Below are 25,405 nucleotides of genomic sequence, written 5' to 3'. Positions count from 1 at the left end.
TTTTTTTTAAGATTTTATTTATTTATTTGACAGAGAAAGAGAGATCACAAGAAGGCAGAGAGGGAGGCAGAGAGAAAGGGGGAAGCAGGCTCCCTGCTGAGCAGAAAGCCCAATGCGGGGCTGGATCCCAGGACCCTGAGATCATAACCTGAGCCAAAGGCAGAGTTGTAACCCACTGAGCCACCCAGGTGCCCCTACTTTCAGAGTGTTAAGATAACATTCTACCTACAAATTTGATTATCAGTTAATCACTTGCATATACTATATTTTGGCTTATAAAATTAATGGCTTCATATAGCAGGTGATTTAGATATCAACTGTGCAAAAGAAGTATATTTGAATATTACCACATATCCAAATATATCATAATAATGTCCAGTTTGGGAAGTCAGGTTTTTTAATTAAAAAAATTTTTTTCAAGTAGGCTCCACACCCAGTGTGGGGCTTGAACTCATGACCCTGAGATCAAGAGTCTCATGCTTTATGGCTGAGACTGTCAGGTGACCCTCAGGGTTTTGAATTTATTTTCAACAGGCCAGGATGGGCAAAGATATGTGACAAACTTTCAAAACATATATTTTACCTCTTCTTCCCAAATTAGCTCCTCAGCTATGTTATAATGGGGAGGAATGACAGTTAAAACTTCTTTAGGCCATAATGGAATAAGAGGAACCCAGGCTTACCCTCTTGCCTTGATTAATTAGAAAAATGAACAGAACATACTAACCATTAGTTTCTAGACGCACATACAGTGATCCTTAATAGAAAGGAAACCAACAAGGTAACCCTATAAATGCCTAAGCACACAGCCTGCCATTTCTAGGTCTCAGTGCTGGAGGTACCCAGAGTCCATCAATCTTGCTGAGGTGAGGAAAAAGAGTCTGGAGTTGAGGCGTCCACAGTCAGACTTTGCAGATCAGAGTACAGAGTGAGGGGAGCTACAGAGGGGTCATCTCAAATTTCTGGCTGAATACTATTTATGCAAGTGTGTGATTAAATTATGGTAGCCAAGGAAAGAAATACCAGAAAGGAATAGGTAGAACATTCTTCTTTTTTTTTTTTTTTTTAAAGATTTTATTTATTTATTTGATAGAGATTGTAGTAGTCAGAGAGGCAGGCAGGGAGAGAGGAGGAAGCAGGTTCCCCGCTGAGCAGAGAGCCAGCAGATTTGGGGCTTGATCCCTGGACCCTGAGACCATGACTGAGCCGAAGGCAGAGGCTTTAACCCACTGAGTCACTCAGATGCCTCTAGGTAGAACATTCTGAAAGATTGCACTGGGCCAGTCAGAGTGGAAAGACCTCCTACGAGACCAGGTAGCAGGTGGAATTATTAGGGTACAGCTTCATTAGTAAGGATACTAGTTCTAAACTAAAGGCTCTTCTAGAATCACTCTAACAATGATTAGAGTAAAAGGGGCAAGCCAATTCCAAAGAACTTTGTATGAGACTGAAGCCAAACAATATTTAAAGAAATACAAAAAGTCCAGCTATGTAAGCTATGTAAACTCACAAAATCTAGTGTCCAATAAAAGTTACTAAGGAAGCAAAGAAGCAGAAAAATACAATTTATACTGAGGAAAAAACCAATAGAGATAGTGCAGAAATATCAGATAACAGGATTATTTACTCAAGGAAAATACAAATGCTGTTGTAAATACATTCAAGAAGGTAGAAGACAGCAGGAACATGATAAAAACTCAAGATCCAAATCAAACATCTATAGATGAAAAGTGCAATTCTTAAACTGAAAAACACAAAAAATGGGCCTGACAGCAGATTATAAACTGCAGGAAAAAAAAATAAGTGAGCTTTAAGATATAATAAAAATCTTGACAAAATGAAATAAAAAGAGAAAAAACATCCTCTTGAAACATTCATTCAGCCTTCACTTGTATCTTAAGATTTCTCCATTATGTTTGGTATTGTATATACAGTAATTCAGCAAGGAGGCCAGAATAGAAAGAGCAGATAGCTCTATCCACCGGCGGGTTTAAAAAAGTCCTCTACGTAACAGTGATTCAAAACATAGAAGAGTTGGGGTGCTTGGGTGGCTCAATTGTTAAGTGTTTGCCTTCGGCTCAGGTCGTGATGCTGGAGTCCTAGGACTGAGCCCCGCATCGGGCTCCCTGCTCAGAGGGAAGCCTACTTCTCCCTCTGCCACTCCCCCTGCTTGTGTTCCCTCTCCTTGGACAGGAGGGTAAGAGCATCCATATGAGCTGACTCTTCTATGTTTTGTTTTGTTTTTTAAAGATTTTAAAAATAAAATCTAACTTTTAAGTTAACTTTAAGATTTTTAAAATAAAATCTAATTTTATTTTAAAAATAAAATCTTTAAAAAACAAAACAAAACATAGAAGAGTCAGCTCATATGGATGCTCTTACCCTCCTGTCCAAGGCTGGCTTTATTTCGAGGTGGACTGGGATAGCAATAGGCAGAGAGAAAATTAACCAAAGGATGAAATTACAGAAATTCCTACATTTGATATCTTCTGAGATTTCAGATGATTAAACGCTAATGTTGCTTCCAATGTAAAGCAGTTCTAACAAAAAAAACTTATGCAGTCAATGATTCTAAATGTTTCTACAAAATTACAGAGGCTAAGAAAGGAAAAGTAGCACCAATTCACAAACCCCCTTTGCAAGGGGAAATTCTTCTCCTCCTTCCACTCTCACTGTGACTGATGAAACACAAAATTTCCAACATCAAGTTCACACTGAGGCAAAAACTTCTGCCCCCTTCTCTACCTCCACCCAGATGCTATCTCCTAGATGGAGCAGTGGTGGTAATAGAACGTGGCTGCATCCAGAAACAGAACAACACTACAGATTATATAAATCTCAGCTCCAACTTCTCAGCCTGTGAAAGGAAGGATGTGAACTGGCCCAGAGCTGCTGGAGAGTATTCTGAGGGAGATAAAGAAAGAAGTGTCATTTATTTATTTTAAAAGTCTGTTTATTTTAGAGAGACCACAGATGTAGGGAGGGACAGAGGGAGAGGAGAGAGAATCTCAAGCAGACCAGGCTGAGTGTGGAGCCCAAAGTGGGGCTCAATCTCATGATCCCAAAGATCAGGACCTGAGCTAAAATCAAGAGTCAGAAGCTTAACCAACTGAGCCACTCAGGCACCCTGGAGTACCATTTAATATATAAGTTGCATCCATGCATTCTCATCTGGTTTTATCGTTAATAAAGTCAAAGTTTTCATTCTCATTGGTTCTTTAGATCTATTTTTTAATTGTTGAAGTAGAAGAGGGATCGATGATCAGGTAGTCCCATGGTTCATTGGCTTTAGTTACATAAATGGTAAATTATATAAATCACTTCCCCCAAAAAAGACCCCTCCAATTTTAGAAAGGTGAATAAAATTTTTAATTAAATTGCAGCATCTCAGAACTGGGGGGAACAGTTGCTATCAAGTTGAATCTGTTTGTTACAGATGAACAAAATCACACAGAAACAGCAAAGAAGCTGTAATATTTATTATAATTCCTATATTAATTTCCAGATAGTAGTGTGGAAAAGAAAATCATTCTTTCCATTGTTTTATATACTTCTGGTACACTGAGATCTTATTTACTATGTCTAGAGTACTATTTCAAGTTCCAGTATTAATGAACTGCTTATATGCATTACAAGAAAAATCTAAGAGAAGCAAGAATCACTAAAGGTTGAAGTCAAAGACTTGACTGGATGGCAAAGATAAAGCCTAGTCCTTAAAGGATTAGGAGGTGAGAAGCGGAAATAAGATAAGTGCATCCCAAGTGAGGGCAGTAAATGAGCAAAGGTACAAAGGTGGGACTTAAATAGGTTCAATTATAAAATAAAATATGGCATTAAAGAAAAATATGTCCCAAATACCACTTAGAACAGAACCTTTTGCATAAAATTTTTATGAACTCCTGGGAAGAAATGAACAGTCCTGATAAAAAGCTTAACCCATTTCGGATAAATTTCAACAAGCTTAAGAAAACTCTTCTGGGAACTTCATTATCTACCTGCTCAGCCGACTGTCTGCCAGAGTCTGAAGGTCTTTAACCAGTCATTCTTTTCTGGCTTATCGAAGCACTCTGAATTGACCTGGTTTATTCCCCTCCCTGGCAATAAGACTTAAATAAAACTGACATGTTCTCATAGCTAAATTTCTGAGAATCTTTTTTTTTTTAACCAATGGAAAAATGAATATGAACATGTTTACCAAGTCCTTTAAAAGGAGTGTCATGATCACTTTAGTGTGAAGGAATGCAACAAGAATAAAATATATATATATACTTATGTGCAACCTTTCTTCTCTCACAACGTCTAAAAAATATTCAATTCAACCTCTGCCTGTTTGGCTCTAGATTCTTTTATTATGTTCCTCTTGATAATGGGTGGAAAAAGCTGCAGATGAGGAAAATAACAAAACAGGTTAGGAATTTTTACTCTGGAAGGAAAGAGAAGTCTAGAAGAAGAAAAAGAATAGATCCAGAGAGCCCAAGAGGAGGAAAAGGAGTTAAGAAGCAAGGGGTCTTGCTTTAGGGAAGGTGTCTTTTGTTTAATAACAAACCAAAGACAGTATTTTGAAGAACATCAGCTTTGTGGAAGGCTGAGATGGGAAGGGCAGGGAAAGCAAAGGGAAGAAATTAAAATGTTTTATTGGGTATCAAGAATATATTCCTAGAGTACCAGGGGGCTCAGCTGGTTAACCATCTGCCTTCGGCTCAAATCATGATTCCAGAGTCCTGGGATCAAGCCCCACGTGGGGCTCCCTGCTCAGTTGGAAGTCTACTTCTCCCTCTTCCTCTGCTCTTCCCTCCCCCACTTATACTCGCTCTCTCTCTCAAATAAAATCTTTAAAAAAGAAAAAAAAAAGAGGGGCGCCTGGGTAGTTCAGTTGGTTAAGCAATTGCCTTCAGCTCAGGTCACGATCCTGGAGTCCTAGGATCGAGTCCCACGTCAGGCTTCCTGCTCAACAGGGAGTTTGCTTCTCCCTCTGACCTCTCCTCTCTCATGCGCGCTCTCTCTCTCTCTCTCAAATAAATAAAATCTTAAAAAAAAAAAAGAATATATTCTTTATAAGAGTAAACCAACTAGCTGACATTCAGTAGTTATTATCTCAAGTTACAATTTCAAAATCTGTCCAAAATCAAGGACAAATACATCTTAAGTATACGTTAAATGTCAAGAAAGGAAAAATAATTGCCTCATCTTGTTAAATTAAGGCAGGAAGGGTTGAAATAAGAATAGATATAAAAAAGCAAAGATTTTACGTAACATACATTGGCTCAGAGATACTTCAAGAAAATATGTATAAAGTCTGTACATCAATAATATATTCTTTCCTATTAGTTTTAGGATACATGACTGAGATTTTTAAAATTTTCTTTAAAAAAATCCATTTCTATATTAATTTCTCAATATATTTAAATTGAAATTTAAACTGAAGTTTAAATTAAATTGAGGTTTAAAATATAAACAATGTACCTGATGACAACCAGAATACTTACGATGGTCGATCCTCAAGAATCAGGGCAGTGGTAGAAAGTGGCTCAAATTCAAAATTCTTACGTCTTGAAGACTGAGGCGGTGGTTTACAGGTCCTCCCAGTTCGTGCTTCATATTCCTAGAACAGATAAAAACACTTTATGTAGAATCTTTTTCAATCTTCAGTTTGTATTATTAAATTTGTATCATTAAGGATATTACACTATAATAAAAGATACAAGTCATACATTAATTTGGTAAAACTATGAGGCAGACAAAAAAAGAAGTCACTTTTTTCCCTGAAGCAATCTAAATCATGAATTTATATTATATAAAAGTAGAAAAATATGTTAAGAGAAGAGAAAGATACAAATGCACTACATTAATGAGTCAAGGTTTTAGGGAGTTGCCCTCTATGGTATCAGCTGTCCAAGTTCAGCTTTGAATCTACGAGCAGATAAACCTATTTCTAACCCTTCAGTCAGATCAATAATGAAAATGTTGATATAGGCATAATCCTATCGTAATGCCTTGAAGATCTCTCCCAAGAGTAACAATAAACCTATAATCAAAATGCTGGTTTTCAATTTTGACCTACTTTAAATCTAAATACTATAAATCTGCCTGTTTCCTCTAAATGTAACAATAATTCACCATCGTTTCTTATCCAAAAATATGGCAAAAGATTGTCAAATACACTATTAAAATTAAGAAACTATTATTACAGCATTTTTCCAATTCATCTGAACAGATAATCCTATCAAAAGAAATGAAGTTAATTTGACACAGTATGTTCTTGGTGGATACCTTTAAATTTCTACAGATGAGCTTTTTTTTTCACAAATGTTCACAGACTTCTACTGAAATTATTTCCAGAAATTTAACAAAGATCAATAACAAGTTGCGGGCTTATAGTTTCCAGAACCCACATTTTCCCTTTAAAAAAATTATTAATCTAGATTAAGTCATACCTAGATAATAAATATATTTTTCATGAAAATCTCAAAGGGGCACGTGGGTGACTCAGTTAAGTATCTGTGTGACTTGGTTTCAGCTCAGATCATGGTCTTGAGATCCTGAGTTGTGAGGCTCTGTACTGACTGGGAGTCTGCCTGGGTTTCTTTCCCTGCCCCCTGCTCCTACCCACGCTCACACATGCCCTCCCTCAAATAAATAAAATAAAATCTTAAAAAAAAAAAAGAAATTCTTAAAGATTATACAATTTTGGGGTAGATTTACAAGTCTGCTGGTCACTACAGAAGATACTATTTTTTTTTAAAAGATTTTATTTATTTATTTATTTGACAAAGAGATCACAAGTAGGCAGAGAGGCAGGCAGAGAGAGTGGGGGAAGCAAACGCCCTGCTGAGCAGAGAGCCTGATGCAGGTCTCGATCCCAGGACCCCGGGATCATGACCTCAGCCGAAGGCAGAGGCTTAACCCACTGAGCCACCCAGGAGCCCCAGAGACATTAATTTAAATGAAGAAAATGAAATACACTTAAAGTGATCAAGTGCTTCACTTACTGGCTGCTTTCCTACCATGACCTATAATTCTTTTTATATTATTTTTACCTTTTCCAACTCAAAGACTATTTCACCCTACTGAATCAAACGGTTGTAAAATAATAAATTCATGGTTCTATCCCTGTTAAAAATTTGATGGCCTTGTTGAGGTTTAATCTTCTAATTTGAGATAATTACTTTTTAGGGAAAACTGCACTGGATTTTTGAGACTTCTTGCTCAAGTTATTTAAGACTGTGTATGCTCATTTATACTAACTCCCATTCCAAAGAGCTATACAGCTTTTGAAACCTTTTGAGTCAAAAGGTCACTCATTTCTTTATCACAATTTTCTTTCCTAACATCTAGGATATATATGTAATTATGATCATTGCCTTTTTTTCGTCATTCCAAACCCAAATGTAACAAATCCCCTTTTCTGCTAATGTTTTTCTTATTAAAAATCATAGATGCAGGGGCACTTGGGTGACTCAGTGGGTTAAAGCCTCTGCCTTTGGCTCAGGTCATGATCCTAGGGTCCTGGGACTGAGCCCCGCATTGGGCTCTCTGCTCAGCGGGGAGCCTGCTCCCCCTCCCCACCTCTCTGCCTGCCTCTCTGCCTATTTGTGATCTCTGTCTGTCAAATAAATAAATAAAATCTTTTTAAAAAAAAATCATAGATGCAGGGTGCCTGGGTGGCTCAGTTGTTAAGCGACTACCTTCGGCTTAGGTCATGACCCCTTGGTCCTCAGATGGAGCCCTGCATCACGCTCCCTACTCAGTGGGAGCCTGCTTCTCCCTCTCCTGATCTCCCTGCTTGTGCACGCGTGTGTGCGCACACACACACACACACACACACACACATTCTCTCTCTCTCACGCTGCCAAATAAATAAATAATTAAAATCTTTTTAAAAATCATAGATGCTAGATACATATGACAGGTTTTTTTGTTTTGTTTTTTATTTATTTAAATGGCACTCTGTTTTCCTATAATGTGACCTGGTCTCACTGCCAAACAGAATACAATGAATATTATCCAATAAAGCATTTCCCATGCAAATAAATGCCAATGCACAGACAGCAAAATAGCATTTCTAAATCAACATACTAATAATATTTACTGATATAATGTATCATGCACTGTTTTAAACATTTAACACATTTGATCCTTGAAAAAACCCCGTGAGGCCCCTAACTCACAGTAGAGGAACCTTAGGCACAAAGATATGCAGTCACTGGCTGAAGGTCATAAATGGTAGACAGTGTAGCTCCACAGCCGGGCCTTTTAACAATTTATTACTTTATTACATTAACAGTCAAGCAGATATCTATGACAATTTAAAAAACTGAAATAGATAAAATCATTCAGTGACAGAATAATGGGGATCTTTAAAATGGGTAGATCAGGCTAACAATACACTGATCCAAATAAACATCACAAGAAAAGACCACCAGATGATATTTCCTGTTACAGGGCAGTGTGAAGTACATAACACCATTCTTGACATATTCTTGCCAAAAGAAAAAACCAAACTCAAATATGGTTAAACCTCTAGAACTGTGCTCTCCAATATGGTAGTCAAAAGGAGTAATAACCAAGTACGTCACATATGCTTAAATACATGTAGAAAAACAGCAAGGAATCTGAACTATTAAGAGGTTTTCCTCTGGAGGACTGGACTTAGAATGAAGGGCACTTGTTTTACCTTAACATATTCAGTATTATTTGAATTTTCTTACAAAAAGAAATAAAATACTTTGTAAGAGAGATCACTTACATTCATGGTAGATAAGTGACAAAGATTTTACTGAAGAGGCAGGATCAGAACTGGGGCAGAAATGATGGGTATTAATTCCACAGGCAGAAAGAATAGGAAAGAACAAGTGGGGGGGACAATCAAAGGCATGGATGAGGCAACACATTAATCTCACTGAATATGAAAAAGGACAGGAAATAAGGTTGGACACATGTAAGCTAAATTATGGAATCTTCCATTGATGAATATATTTGGAATACATGAACAAAATGGAGAGCCATTAAAAGTTTAGATTAAGAAGACAAAAAAAAAGTAGGTTTTTGGTTTTGTTTTGTTGTTTTTTTTTTTTTTGGTTTGTTGTTTTTTTGAAGATTTTATTTGTTTATTAAACAGAGATCACAAGTAGGCAGAGAGGCAGGCGGGGAGGGGAGCGGGGGGGGGGGAGGAGGATGCTGCGGAGAAGCAGGCTCCCCACTGAATAGAGAAACTGACACAGTGCTCAATCCCAGGACCCCTGGACCATGACCAGAAAATGCGCCCCAAGGTAGGTTTTTAAGTAGGCTCTACACCCAGTGTCAGGTCTGAACCCATGACTCCAAGATCAAGAGTCGCATGTTCTACTGAGTGAGCCAGTCATCAAAGCCTAGTTTTGATGAAAGTAGGTTTTTTTTTTAAAAGATTTTATTTATTTATTTGACAGACAGAAATCACAAGTAGGCAGAGAGAGAAAGGAGAAAGCAGGCTCCCCGCTGAGCAGAGAACCTGATGCGGGGCTCAATCCCAGGACCCTGGGATCATGACCTCAGTCAAAGGCAGGGGCTTTAACCCACTGAGCCACCCAGGCGCCCCAATGAAAAGTAGTTTTTTACTAAAAATTAACTCAAGGGGTGCCTGGGTGGCTCAGTTGTTAAGCGTCTGCCTTTGGCTCAGGTCATGATCCTAGGGGCCTAGAATCAAGCCGCGCATTAGGCTCCCTGCTCAGTGGGAAGCCTGCTTCTCCCTCTCCTGCTCCTTCTGCTTGTGCTCCCTCTCTGTCTATTAAATAAATAAAATCTTAAAAAAAAATTAACTGAATAAGTACACATTTAATATAAAAGGTGACACAAAATGAGGCACCTAAATATATTTATGTGTCTACCTTACAAATGGGATTTATACAGAATTGTCATTCAGGTATTTTTCACAAGAAATAAATTATATTTCTTGCAATTCCAATCACAGATCCTTAGCATAAAAATGCTTTGAGTTTCTTGAGGGTAATATGAACAAGAAAAGCTAAAAAAAATAACATCAATCCACCCTTATATGAAAATAATATAGATTAATATATCTGGAATGACTAAAATATTTGCTGAATTAAAGTTGCTACTCTAATGGGATTAGAATTACAGATTATATTAGAAATAGTAAAATATTAAGTACCAATACTTTCAAAACTGATCACAACATGTTATCTATTAGTTTGTTTTTTTGGTTGGTTTGTTTGTTTTTAGTAATATATAACAAAAGGCCAACTCAAACAGTTTTAGGTGAATTTATCAGGCAATAGGACTGAATATTCCATATACTCAGCTAACTTTGGTCTTTGACCAAGAGGTTCACAGCATTAGTCAAGGATTCCACTTCTCTACCAGTCTCTCAGCCATATCTTCCTCCACATGTGGGCTTCATCTGGAGGCTGGTTTGCTACTCAGAGAAATGACTGCAGCAGTGTGAGTTGTCACATCCTTAGTCAACTTTCAATGATCCTCCAGCTGCTCTTCTAGTAACTCTCACAAAAGAGAAGGAAAAAATCCTTCCTAAAAGTTCTCAGTAAATATCTCATTCCACAAGCATCACAATGACCTGAGAAATAAGCCTTATCAATGAGTCAGTCAGGGCCTGTAGCTGAGGCCAATCGCATGACTCTTAAGGAACTCTTGAGTCAGGGGCAGCAGGGAGATCAGAGGGCTCAAGTTAGTGAAAAGTAGTTGAAACATGTAAGATTTCATTTAAAAATATAACAAATAATATCTCATGGAGGTGGATTTCACTTTAATTCTATGCGTATTTTCACGTCATAAAAATCCCCCATGTATTTCTTCAACAGAAGTTTAATAATGAGCTAAACACTAATAATTTGATAGGTTTTAAAAGAACATTACAATATTTAAAAGCAACTGGAAATATAACAGTCCAAGGAAATCAGTAAATAATGCTAGCTACAGTACATTCACCATCTGAAAATACTGTAAGATTCTGCCTCATTTTTTTGCCAACAAAGCTGTTTTAACTGACCTATTTTATGAGTAACTGGAATCCACCTGCCAAATATAAGATAAGAAACATTTAACATATGGCATGTTATTTCTATGGGATGTTGTAACGAAGCCTATTTATTGCTTCTATAATTTATTCTTGTTTTTCATTCAAAATATTCTGTCCTATAAAATGTTTGATTGAGATAACTAGAAGAGTGGATGAAACCAATGCTAAGGGCAGGCAGGCAAATATGTGTATAATAATTTATGTTCTGTAATATTCTATAATATTAAAAATTATATAATATATTCTGCTACTATAAAAAATTTGCATCAGTCGATCATTCTAACCCTGGTCAAAAGATGGTAGGTAGTTGTTGTCATCTCCCTAAGAGTAAAGTAGAAAAAATGTCTTACAATTTAAAGGTAAAGAGATATTCTATACACATAAAGAGAAAAGATGTTTTTCCCCAAAATAAATCTCTCAGAGAAGATGTAGCCCATTTGCTAATAGCATCTCTCATATTATGGGTGCTTTCTCTCTGTTAATTTTGAACAGTAAATTACTTATTTGGAGAAGACACATTATTTTGAAATTATCTCAACCAATGCTACGTGTGGAAGGTCATTTGTTGATTAGTGGGGGGTTTTGTTGTTGTTTGCTTGACTGGAGTAGGAAAGGAAGAAACTGAATGTAAAATAAGTAACAATTCCAGGACGTATATCCATCTGATTGACTGCAAACTCTCACAAGAGACTTTACAGATTACCTTAAAAAACAACATAGTAAGAGACTTTGCCATAGAGATGATAATTTTATACCTTACAGAATGAAAGAAAAAAAATGTAATGCATTTGGAAATTTACGGCTTCGGACAAAATGTCTCATAGGAAGATAATATGCAGAATCAACAGCACTATATCTATGGGTCACTTGAGTGGCTCAGTTAAGTGTCCAAATCTTAATTTCAGCTCAGGCCTTGATCTCAGGATCATGAGTTCAAGCCCCACACGGGGTTTAAAGTATCGTTAAGTCCTACTGCAGCAGTTCTCAATAGTATCCCTGAGACACTTTCATTGGACCTGCAAAGTCAAAACTATATTCATAATAGTTTGTCTCTGTCAGTGTATTAACATTAGCTCTCCTGCTGCTACAGCAACATTACATAAAACCATTGTTACTCTAGCACAAACCAAGGCAGACTCCAATTGTACTACTAATCACTGTATTTTTTTTAAAAGATTTTATTTATTTATTTGACAGAGATGACAAGAAGGTAGAGAGGCAGGCAGAGAGAGGAGGAAGCAGCCTCCCCGCTGAGCAGAGAGCCTGATGTGTGGGGCCCAATCCCAGGTCCCTGGGATCATGACCTGAGCCAAAGGCAGAGACTTTAACCCACTGAGCCACCCAAGTGCCCCAGTGTTTATTTTTTAAGATTTATTTCTTTATTTGACAGAGAGAGAGAGAGATCACAAGGAGGCAGAGAGGCGGGCAGAGAGAGAGAAACGGGCTCCCCACTGAGCAGAGAGCCCGATGCGGTGCTCAATCCCAGGACCCTGGGCAGAGGGCAGAGGCTTAACCCACTGAGCCACCGAGACACCCCACTAATTACTGTATTCATCGTGGCATATACTCACAGTTAAGAAACAAAAAGGGAATGGGGAGGTCTGGTCAGTTTCACTTAAGAATGTCTATGATTAAACAGTAAATGTTACTAATTATAGTAAATCTCAACCTATGATAAACATCTCTTTAATATTTTATGTGATAAAAGGAAATGTATACATAAGGAACTTCTGCTGCACACCAATGTACAATAGTTGTCTAGAGAAAAAGCACTTATGCAATTATTTGAGTGGTGAACAGGATGAATCTTTTTTATTATGGGCACCATTTTTTAATTTAAAAAAACTGATAGCAAACTATACTTATTCAGACTTGAGTATCTGGCAGGTTATTTTCTCAAATTTGTAGAAAGTAGGTACTTCACCTCCATGGTATTCCTCCAAAAACAATATAACCCCAGTCACGTCATGAGGAAATCATCAAACAAACCCAAACTGAAGAACTGACATAATAAGTACATATATTTGGTCTGTTTCCTGGCACAGACCCTAAAACCCTTGAATTCTCTGAATTAAGTAGTTTTTTGGTATGCTAATAAGATGATGGGTAGCTGAAGTCTCCTGGATATCCTCAGGATAGGGGCTGGTTGTCAGGGGAATGAATGGTGTAATGAGAGGGTTGGAACTTTCAGCCCAATCCCCTGACTTCTGGAGAGGTGAGAGGTGCTGGCAGTTGAGTTAATCACTAATGACCAGAGATTCAATCACTTATGCCTATATAATGAAGCCTCCATAAAAAACCCGAATGAACAATTCAGAGGGCTTTTGGGTTGGTGAACACATGGAGGTGAAGGAGGGTGATGCACATGGAGAAGTCATTGACACTCTATGCCCCTTCCATGTACTTTGCTCTATGTAAATCTTTCATCTGATTGTTCATGATTAATCTTTCACAAATTGGCAATCTAAATCTAATAAGTAAACCATTTTCCTGAGTTCTGTGATTCATTCTAGCAAATTATCAAACCCAAGGAAGGAATCATGGGAATCTCCAATTTATAACTGGATGGTCAGAAGCACTAGAAGCCTGGACCTGGACTTGGCTTCTGAAGTCGGGGGTGGTCTTGTAGAACTGAGTTCTTAAGCTGTGGAATCTGAGACTGACTCCATGTAAACAGTGTCAAAACTGAATTCAATTGTAGGACACCCGACTGGGATGGGGAGGGGAACCCTACATAGTTGGTGTCAGAAATACTGAGGATAGAAAGAAAATAGTATGTTTGGGTTTTTTTGTTTTGTTTTGTTTTTTTTTTAAGGAACGTGCCGGAAAATACCTGAGCAGTACTACTCAAAATTGTCAAGGTCATAAAAACAAGGAAAGATTAAGAAACTGTCAAAGGCCATAGAGAAAAAGAAACATGATACTACAATGTGGTATTCTGGATTGGACCCTGGAACAGTAAAAGGACGTAACTGGAAAAACTGGTGAAATCCAAATGAAGTCTGGGGTTTAGTTAAAAGCAATGTACCAGTGTCAACTGTAAACTTCTTAGTTTTGACAGAAGTCTAGAATAATGCAGGTAATATCAGCATTAATGAAAAAAATGAAAGATTATATAGGAATTATACATTGTTCTCAACCCTTCTATAAATCTAAAATTATTTGAATATAAGGTTTATTAAAACAAAAAGGATGAAGTGAACTAGTGATTTCAAGGAAAGCAATTGAAGGTAATTATTGTCAATAATAAAAGTCAACCTTTCAAGTGTAACTGAAATGCTGCGAAACTTATAAATGCCACACGTTTGAGAGTTTCCAATGAATTTTTCAGAAGAAACCAATGGTGATATTATTGAAATTTTAAAGTAGTCTATAATAAAATATTATAACATTTAAATGATCTGCAATATGATAAACCAGTATTTTCCAAATGATCAATGTATAATATGAAACCATACAGGGGTAAAAACATCCACCCAAAGTGCGAGAGAGACCACTGGATTTTAATATAACAGAGTTATTTCTTTTCAGATTCCACAATATAACTTACCTTTAAGAAAAACTACCACTTGATGAGTTTGAGTGTAACAAGAAGAATAGCCACAAATATCTGAAAAGACTATTAAAATGCTCTTCCCTTTACAATTGTTAAAAAGAAAACCACATGCCCCAAATGGAGTCACTTAGACCACACAAAGGCTTGATACCTAATCTAACTTCGGCTTCAACCTGCCCCAGAAATGCGGTCTTATTAATCAATGTCAGGAATTTTCTGCTCAGCACCAATGAGGTAATCTGTCACGTGAGCCCTCTCCATCCTCCCCCCCCCTCCACAAAGGCAGAAGAAGTAATATGCATCATAAGACCCCTTTAAAGGGTCTTCCCTAAAAAAGGGCAACTTTGCCTGAAACCATTCTTTCTGTTCTTTTGCTAGTAATTTCTTGACCCACCTTCCTTCCTATAAAAACCTTCCATTTTGTACAGCACCTCAGAGCTTCTCTCTGCTTGCTGAATGGGGTACTACGCAATTCATAAATCTCTGAAAAAGCCAATTAGATCTTCACATTCACTTGGATGAATTTTGTTTTCAAATACTGTCTACATATCTGTTTGAGGCCAGATTTTCTTCACAGATGTATACCATAAACAACATATAGCAAGAAACTGAAAGCAGAAGTAGAGATATAATTTAGCCTTCTTTATTAAGCCAGACTTCAAAGAGATAAAAAGTAAAACAATGCCACTCTTTCTACCAGTTTTTTAAAAAATACTTTAAAAAATAGTAACATAAATGTTATTTATGTTAACATGCAATGACTTGACTACCATTATTTTAAAATGAATTAATAAACACCTCAATATTTCAGTTTTAACTCTGGGTATAGTAATAACTGATTATCACCTTAAGCAAAAAGTCTCTGAAGTCATTAATAACTACAAATCCAAGAGTACTTGAAACTAAAACACTTGAGAACTGTTGGTCAAGTCAACCACTGAAAAACTAAAACAAAGGTATACCTAATAGGCTAATAATGGAAATAAAATGGAGTACTAAAAATACTCACTTATTCCAAAAGAAGGCAGGAAAAGAGAAAAAAAAAGAAACAAAGACCAGATGGGACAATTTGAAAAGAAATAGCAAGATGGTAAATTTAAAACAAGTCACATCAATAATGACATTAAATGACACTCATTTATAAAAAGCTCATCATATCAGATGGCATACAGAAGATTCAAATATATGTTATGTAAGAAACCCACTTTAAATATAAAGATGAATAAAAAGGAAAAGAATAGAAAAACAAATTATCATGCACCCAGTAACTGAAAGCAAGGTACAGTGGCTAAAATTTAAGTCAGACAATAACTTCATAGGCTGATTCACCAAGAAGACAAAAACAAGCTTCAAAACACATGTAGGAAAAGGAGAAACACCCAAGTAGATTGTGGTGCAGATTTCATTATTCCTCTTTTAGTAATTCATAGAATAAACAGGAAATCAGCAAAATTATACAGGACTCGAACAACATTATCTTCTAAAAAGACCTAATTGACGTTTATATAACTCTTCCTCAACATCTATAGAATGCACAATCTTTTCAAGTGCACAAGGAATATTCACTAAGACAAGCTATGTCTGACACAGAAAATAAATCTCAAATTGAAAAAGACTGAAATTGTATAATGTATATTATATGACCGTATAATTATATTATATCATATATAATTATATATGACCATATAATGTAATTATATGACCGTAACAAAATTAAATTGGAAATTATTTACAGAAACTTATCTGGCAAATTCTGAAATATTTGAAAGTTAAAATGACACATTTCCAAATAAATATTAGTAAAAGAAATAATAAAGAAAAAGAAAAAAACAATTTGAAATGGAGCAAAAAAGGAAAACACTGAAACTTGTGGAATACGACTAAAGCATGGTTAAAGGGAACCTTAATATAGTTATATTAAAAGGATGAAAGGCCTAAAATCAGTGATCCACCTTTAAAAAAAGCCTAGAAAAAAGCAAAAACAAACTCAAAGTAAGAGGAAATACGTAAACAATAAAAAGCAAAAATAAAATAGGAGAGGAGGTAAAAATCAGTGAAACCAAAGGTTTGTTTTTAAAAAAATCAGTACAATTCATAAACTTCTGGTAAAACTGGTCAAGAAAGAGGACACAAATTACTAAAATCAGAAATGTAAGAGAGATGACCTCTATCCATATCACATATCCAATAGACATAAAAGGATAATAAAAGAATATTAAGAACAATTTATTCCAATAAATCCAACAACAGAAAGAAATATAAAAAACTCCTGAAAAGAATGCTACCAAAATGGACTCAAAAAGAAACAGAAAACTTCATGGCCCTATGTCAATTAAAATAATAAATTTATATTTAACAATTTACTCAACAACAACAAACCTCCATGTTTGGTTTATGTCAGTACTTCTCAACTGGGGTCAGCTCTGGCCCCCAGGGAACATCTAGCACTATCTAGAAACACTTCTGGTTGCCACAACTCCGGGTAGGAGTGAAGTGTGGCTACTGGTATCTAACTGGTAGGGATACGGGTAAATATGCTACATTGCAGAGGAAAGTCTCCCGCAACAATAATTACAAGACCTAAAATGTCAATAGCATTGAGGTTGAGAAATTTTGTCTCTGATAACACTAACAAGTTCTACCAAACATTTAAGGAAGAAATATTAATTCTACACAAATTCTTTCAGAATAGAGGGGGAAGAAATCATTCTCTACACATTCAATGATGCCAGCATTATCCCAATACCAAAATCAGATCAAGATATTAAAAGGAAATTACAGACCAGTACCTTGAATGAAAATTCTTGATTTTATTTATTTATTTGACAGACAGAGATCACAAGTAGGCAGAGAGGCAGGTGGGGGGGGGGCAAGCTGGCTCCCTGCTGAGCAGAGAGCCGGATGTGGGACTCGATCCCAGGACCCTGAGATCATGACCTGAGCCAAAAGCAGAGGCTTTAAACCACTGAGCCACCCAGGCGCCCCTCGAAAGAAAATTTTTAACAAAATATTAGCAAACTGACTTCTTGTTTATGGTCTAACACAGAAGAAACTTAGAAATTACCATTCCATCCTAAAAAAGTCAAATAAACTAAAAAAATTAGTAACTTCTCTTGGAGCTATCAGAGAAGTAAACTCACAGGGTGAACTGTGCCTCCCAAAATGGAGACAGATAGGTGGATATAAAGAAACATAGCAGAAAGCTGTGAGCACAAACCTCTGTGGGAATAAATGCTAGGGTAGGAAAATATGAACTATAATTCTATTATTGAAAAATTGCTGGAGGCACAATGTGGACAGGTCTAAGAGCTAAAACTACAGGAGGACCCAGTCCCACATACTTCTGTTGAGTTTTACCTCCAGTAACTCTACCAGGTCTACAGTGAATATTAGAGAAAAATCCCCTCATGCTTCGAGTGCTAGGAGGAGAAAAGAACTTTTTTAAAAAAATTTAAATTCAATTAACATAGGTTGTATTATTAGTTTCAGAGGTAGAGTTCAATGATTCATCAGTCTTATGTAATACCCAGGGCTTATGACATCACGTGTCCTCCTTAATGTCCATCACCCAGTTACCCTACCTCTCCCCCAGCAACCCTGTTTGTTTCTACAGTTAAGAGTCTCTTATGGTTTGTCTCCCTCTCTGATTTCATGTCTTATTTTTCCGTCCCTCCCTGATGATCCTCTGTTTTGTTTCTTGAATTCCACATATGAGTAAAATCATGATAACTGTCTTTCTGTTTGCCTTATTTTCCTTAGAGTAATACCTTCTAGTTTCCCCCACATCCTTGTAAATGGCACGATTTCAATTTTTTTGATGGCTGAGTAGTATTCCATTGTATATATAGACCACTTCTTCTTTATCCATTCACTATCAATGGACTCTGGGCGCTTTCATAGTTTGGCTATTGTGGACATTGCTGCTATGAACATTGGGGTGCAGGTGTCCCTTTGGATCACTACCTTTGTATCTTTGGGGTAAATCCCCAGTAGTGCAATTGCTGGATCATAGGGTAATAGTTCTATTTTCAACTTTTTGAGGAACCTCTATACTGTTTTCCAGAGTGGCTGCACCAGCCTGCATTCCCCCAATGGTGTACGAGGGTTCCCCTTTCTCCACAGTCTTGTCAATGCATCATTTCCTGACTTGTTAATTTTAGCCATTCTGACTGGTGTGAGGTGGTATTTCAATGTGGTTTTGGTCTGTATTTCCCTGATGCGCAGTGATGCTGAGCAATTTTCATGTGTCTACTGGCCATCTGGATGTCTTCTTTGGAGAAATGCCTGTTTATGTCTTCTGCCCATTTCTTGAATGGATTATTTGGGTGTTGAGTTTGGTAAGTTCTTTATAGGATTTGGATCCTAGCCAAAGACATTGGGGATTGTATGTGTTGTGGTGAGTGCTGTGTACTGTGTAACCCTGATGAATCACAGACCTGTATCCTTGAAACAAATAAACTGTCTAAAAAAAAAAAAACTTATCCTAAAGACTTTGTGGTACTGACAAAAGACAAATGTATCCTAAAGAAATTATCAAAGATATCATGGGATACACATACATACCACACACACATTTTTTTTATAATAAAAAAAATCTGTACCTAATATCATATCTGATGGTAAGTAACTCAAAGTTTTGTTTTGTTGCTAAGATCAAGAATAGCACAAGGATGTCCCCTCCCACCACTATTGATGTCAACATTATACAGGAAGTCCTAGCTCATGCAATGAGACAAGAAAAGTAAATAAAAGGTATACTATTAGGAAAGGAACAATTAAAAATTGTCTTTGTTTGCAGATGCCAAGATTATCACTGTAGAAAATCTGAAAGAACAGACAAACTTCTGGAACTAGAGACTATAGCAAGGTTGCAGGATATAAGGACAAATGGAATGTGAAATTAATTAATTTATTTATTTTTAAAAGATTTTTATTTATTTATTTCACAGACAAGAGATCACAAGTAGGCAGAGAGGCGGGCAGAAAGAAAGGGGGAAGCTGGCTCCCGCTGAGCAGAGAGCCAGATGAGCGCCTCCATCCCAGGACTGGGGATCACAACCCTGAGCCAAAGGCAGAGGCTTTAATCCACTGAGCCACCCAGGCACCCCTGGAATGTGAAATTTAAAACACACTTACATATTAGCACCCAAAGGAAGGAAATACTTAGGTATAAACCTAACAAAATATGTACAAGATCTACATGAGGAAAACTACAAAACCCTGATGAAAGATATAAAGAAAACCTAAATAATGGGGAGTTACACCATGTATATAGCAAGGAAGAGTCAGTATTGTTAAGATGTCAGTTCTTTCCAAATGTATGGATTCAAGACAATCCCAATCAAAATCCTGGCAAGTTATTTTGCGGATGTTAACAAAGTGACTCTTTGTTAAACTCAAAGTTTATATGTAGCGGAAAAAGATCCAGAATAACAAACTCAATATTGAAAGAGAAAAATTAAGTTGGAAGACTGCTACTACCTATCTTCAAGACTTACTATAAAACTACAACAATCAAGATAGTGTGGTACTGACAAAAGACAAATCTATCAATGGGACAGAACACACAGTTTAGAAATAGATCCATATAAATACAGTCAACTGATTTTCACAAAGGAGCAAAGGAAACAGAATCAAACGAAGATAGTCTTGTCAACAAATGGTGAATAACTGGACATCCACTTGCAAAAAAATCATGAACATAGACTTTACACCATTCACAAAATTAATTCAACAGACATAAATGTAAAAACAAAACAAAACAACCCAACTATAAAATTCCTAGAAGACAGGAAAAAACCTAAATAACCATGGTCATGGTAATGATTTTATTTTGCTGTAATACCAAAACAAGCCATGAAAGAAATAATTGAGAAGCAGAACTTTATTTAAATGAAAAGCTTCTGCTCTGTGAGAGATACTGTAAGAAAATGAGAAGAAAGTCACAAACTGGCCAGAAATACTTGCAGAAGATACATCTGATAAAAAAAAAATTGTCAGAAAAAAAATATAAAAACCTCGTAAAAGTCTACTGAGTTCTGTTCTTATTGTTATGTATATAATTTACTTATTTTAGAGAAAGAGTGAGAGAGCATGAACGAGCAAGTGGGGGGGGGTAGGTGGAGACAGAGAGAATCTCCAGCAGTCTCCCTCCCTACTTAGCACAGAGCCTGATAGAAGACTCAATTTCATGACTTGAGATCATGACTTGAGCCAAAATCAAGAGTTGGACACTTAATTGACTGAGCCACCCAGGTGCCCTGTTCTTACAGTTTTAAAATGAACAACCCAAGAGACATCTCACTAAAGAAGATATACAGACAAGTAAACATAACATGTTCCACCTCATATGTTAATAGGGAACTGCAAGTTAAAACAACAGTAAGATACTATTATGTACCTATTAGAATGCTCAAAATCTGAAACACTGACAGTAACAAATGCTGATGAGGATGTGGAGCAATAGGAGCTCTCATTCACTGCTGATGGGAATGCAAAATGGTATACAAAGTTTGGAAGATAATGTGATGTTTATTATAAAACTAAACATACCCTTACCGTATGATCCAACAATCAGAATCTTTGGCATTTACCCAAATGAAATGGAAATTTATATCCATTAAAAAAAAAAAACCTGCCTGTGGATGTTTATAGTAGCTTTACTCATTAATGAATAAAGTAAAATTATTCCATATGATACTATGTCATTACACATTTGTCCAAACTCTAAGAATATACAACCCCAAGAGTACACCCTAATATAAACTATGGACTTTGGGTAATTATGATGTCTCAGTGTAGATTCACGGATTGTAACAAATGTATCATATGGTGGTACAGGATGTCAGTGAGGGAAGTTGTTTGTGGGGGTAGGGACAGGAGGTATATAGAAACTCTCTGTACTTTCTGCTCAATTTTGCTATGAATCCAAAACTATTCTAAAAAAGTTTATCAATTAAGAAAATATATATGCAAACCAAATCCAGCAACATACAAAATGGATAATAACTTTGACTAACTGGGATTTATCCCAGGAATGAAAAGATGATTTAACAATCAAAAAATGTTTTCAAGTTAATAAAAAAATGGCCAAAACAGATTGCATCTGACCTTTGCTTCATTTTAATGGATGAAAAAACTAGACTGTTAGCACCATCAGGTACCCGAGAGACATAAATTAAAATCTCTAAAGGATGATATAATCTTAGCCTTCAAATTGTTTTCTAGATATGGATATTCCGAATATTTTATCTAGTACCCCAGCAAAGGTAAGTAGGCATGCACAGAGATAAAACAGCATCTAACAAAAACTAGTAGAGGGGCACCTGGGTCGCTCAGTCAGATAGGCATCCAACTCTTGATTTTGGTCCAGGCCACGATCTTGGGGTCATCAGATCAAGTCTCACATGGGACAGTACACTCACCAGGGAATCTGCTTGATATTCTCTCTCCCTTTGCCTCTGCCCCTATTTCTGCTTGCACGGTCTTTCTCTCTCTCTCTCTCTCTCTCAAAATAAATAAATAAATAAATCTTTTTAAAAACTAGCAGAAATTATTTTCAATATAAAGAGACCTATAGGGCGCCTGGGTGGCTCAGTGGGTTAAGCCGCTGCCTTCGGCTCAGGTCATGATCTCAGGGTCCTGGGATCGAGTCCCGCATCGGGCTCCCTGCTCAGCGGGGAGCCTGCTTCCTCCTCTCTCTCTCTGCCTGCCTCTCTACCTACTTGTGATCTCTCTCTGTCAAATAAATAAATAAAATCTTTAAAAAAAAAAAAAAAGAGACCTATAGAATTTGCAGACACGGGGTGCCTGGGTGGGTCAGTGGATTAAAGCCTCTGCCTTCAGCTCGAGTCATGATCCCAGGGTCCTGGGATTGAGCCCCCTGTTGGGCTCTCTGCTCTGCGGGGAGCCTGCTTTCTCCTCTCTCTCTCTGCCTGCCTCTCTACCTACTTGTGATCTCTGTCTGTCAAGTAAATAAATACAATCTCAAAAAAAAAAAAAAAAGAATTTGCAGACAGTGGAGTTATCAGACAGGGCCTTGAAACAACTATACTTACTATGTTAAGGGGAAAAAAGGGCCAAGCTTGAAATTTCAGCAGGGAATTGTAAACTGTAAAAAGTGATATAGCAGATTTGAAAAAGAACCAGCTAGAAACATAGGAATTGAAAAACACAAATCTGGTAATAGGAACTCAATGTCTGGGGCTGTATTTTTAACATATTCTGTAGGATTAGTAATCCACTATATTTAGAAACCAGAATCATGGGCTATTACAATAAGTCTAAATGTCCTTGTTTGCCAACCCACATTTTTAGCTTCTATAATGCCTCCAGAATTTGATGTCTCATTTCTAACATATGAATTTGATGTCTCAGTACCTTATTTAAAAGTATTCTGGGGGACGCCTGGGTGGCTCAGTTGGTTAGTGTCTGCCTTTGGCTCAGGTCATGATCCCAGAGTCCTGGAATTAAGTCCTGCACTGGGCTCCTTGCTCAGCAGGGAGCCTGCTTCTCCTTCTGCTGCTCCCCCTGTGTGTTCTCTCCCTCTCTCTGGCAAACAAATAAAATAAAACAATTTTTATTTTAAAAATAAAAATAAAATAAGACTTTTTTTTAAAAAGGTAGTTTGGATAAAACCCAACGCTCTAATCTTGTGACTAATGACCTTTCACCATCTATCCTATATCCCTGATATACTGGCCTACTAATTAAACAAGGCTTGTGCATTCCTGCTTGCTCATTCAATTTCCTCTTTCTGGAATGGCTTCCCCCATCTCTACCTCATAAACTCCTACCAGTTAGTATACATTAGAACACAACTCATATGTCATCCCTGAACAGAATTAACTATTCTTTCATATGTACTCTTCATACTTTGTTCACAACTCTACTACAGCACTCAGAATCATTAAGATTATATATGAAGCTATGCCTCCCCTCAGTTATACTGGAATAATTCAAAGGCTAAGACTCCTATTTATTTATATTCTAAGAACCTAAACCATGCCTATTATATATTATAGTCAATGTATGCTGAATTATGCATTTTGAAATAAAAGCTAGAGAAGAATCTAGAATCACCTCAAGATTTTTGTCCTTCAGGGCACCTGGGTGGCTCAGAGGGTTAAACCTCAGTTCAGGTCATGGTCTTAGGGTCCTGGGATTGAGCCCCACATCCCTACATCAGGGTCTCTGCTCAGCAGGGAGCTTGCTTCCCCCTCTCTCTCTGCCTGCCTCTCTGCCACTGTGATCCCTCTGTGTTAAATAAATAAAAATCTTTTTTAAAAAATATTTTTGTCCTTCAATTTCTGCTAGAGAAAAAGCTTAGAGTTTGTTAACATGAGGTCCCATGGTAAACTAGGAGCAGAATGGTATTCTGCCACACTCTGATGCTTTGGGCTCTGCAACTAAAGGTACCTACCAGAAGAAAGGTGACTAGGAGGGAAATGTGAGAAAAGATCTCTATAGGTTCAAAGGCAGGGTGGCCAGAGACTTTGAATAGCTTCTTAAAGAAGTAAAATACTAGAACTGGTAAGAGGAAAGAATAAAATAGGAACTCTTCCAAAGACAACATGAAAATAAAAATAGTCTGACACATAAACTGATTTGGAGTTCTAATAGACAGTGAGAATACCCCTTCTAAAGGAGTTAATGTTAAACCTGCATCAATCATATTTCTATATGCTGTGAACAGTTTACAGACAGCCAGAATAATGTGTCGGAAATGGAAGTAACTCCCCATGTAGACCTACCACCTCAAGACCATGCTTGCCCAAGATAAAGGGCTCTCTTGACACGACTTGATCCAAGAGCCAGGGATACCATCAGGCTTGGAGTAGAGAGGATAAAGGCAATTATGATGCCTTTACTGATTCTAAATTTTATACCAGAATCTGTGAAGTAGGCCAAATAAAATCCATTTCATAACCAACCTTAATGAAACCTTGGGGCAAAACATTTAATCGCCCTTAGTAAACTTCATTTTGGTAAAGTTATTAGCACAATTTTGTTTGTTCATTCTAATCTGATGCCTAACATAATATACAAGTCTGACATAAAGACAGAATGAATACAACTTTTTTTTTTAAATCTTTTAAGATTTTATTTATTTATTTGACAGAGAAAGATTACAAGTAGGCAGAGAGGCAGACAGAGAGAGGGGAAGGGAAACAGTCTCCCTGCTGAGCAGAGAGCCCGATGTGGGACTCAATCCCAGGACCCTGAGATCATGACCTGAGCCGAAGGCAGCGGCTTAACTCACTGAGCCACCCAGGTGACCCCAGAATGAATACAACTTTTAATAAAACTCTGACATAAACTGTATTTACAGAATCAAATAACAGGTAGCAACCCTTTTCCAAGTCTGTCTCTGATGATAGCAAAAAACTTTCCTCCAAATCCCACCCAGTTCAATTTCTGAGCACTTACGGCTTTTATTCTTTTAGTTTTCTTTAGCCAAAGTAAGTTTTTTCTTAAGGCTTATACTTTTCTCCTCTACAAGAAGAGGCTGGCTGAGCTATTATGAATTCCTCTCTCAACCTTCAGACCATATATATTAACTTTTATGAAATCAATTTATTCATACATGGGAAAGACAGTAATTTATCATTAACTATAAAATAAAGAACACACATGCAGCCAGAAAGGTAATTACTGACTTCCTTCTCAAGGTGACATTATACTAGGTAAACAAAGGTGAAAAAAACAAACACACAAGGGTGTTAACAATTTTAAGGATTTTTCAAAAATAAATTCTGACAGAGTCCAGCCCCTCCACAATTTAACCACAAGTAAGGAAATGGGTACTTTTTGCACTG

General features: G+C 36.9%; 1 protein-coding gene across 6 annotated transcripts in view; it reads right to left on the bottom strand.

The window, feature by feature from the left end:
- TBC1D12 (TBC1 domain family member 12) overlaps nucleotides 1-25,405 on the bottom strand; it is a 98,561-nt gene that overhangs the window by 27,310 nt on the left and 45,846 nt on the right. For 5 of the 6 annotated variants that reach the window (XM_044240138.1, XM_044240142.1, XM_044240139.1 and 2 more), the window contains one exon: nucleotides 5,487-5,602. In XM_044240138.1, coding sequence (XP_044096073.1) covers nucleotides 5,487-5,602 — 116 coding nt within the window. Of the gene's footprint in view, nucleotides 1-5,486; nucleotides 5,603-22,967; nucleotides 23,035-25,405 lie in introns of those variants that run through there. The other variant, XM_044240141.1, reaches the window with a different exon arrangement.

Source organism: Neovison vison, chromosome 2 (genome assembly GCF_020171115.1).
Source record: "Neovison vison isolate M4711 chromosome 2, ASM_NN_V1, whole genome shotgun sequence".
Classification (NCBI taxonomy): domain Eukaryota; kingdom Metazoa; phylum Chordata; class Mammalia; order Carnivora; family Mustelidae; genus Neogale; species Neogale vison.
Note: the sequence above shows the minus strand (reverse complement) of the source record. Positions and strands in the feature narration are given on the sequence as shown.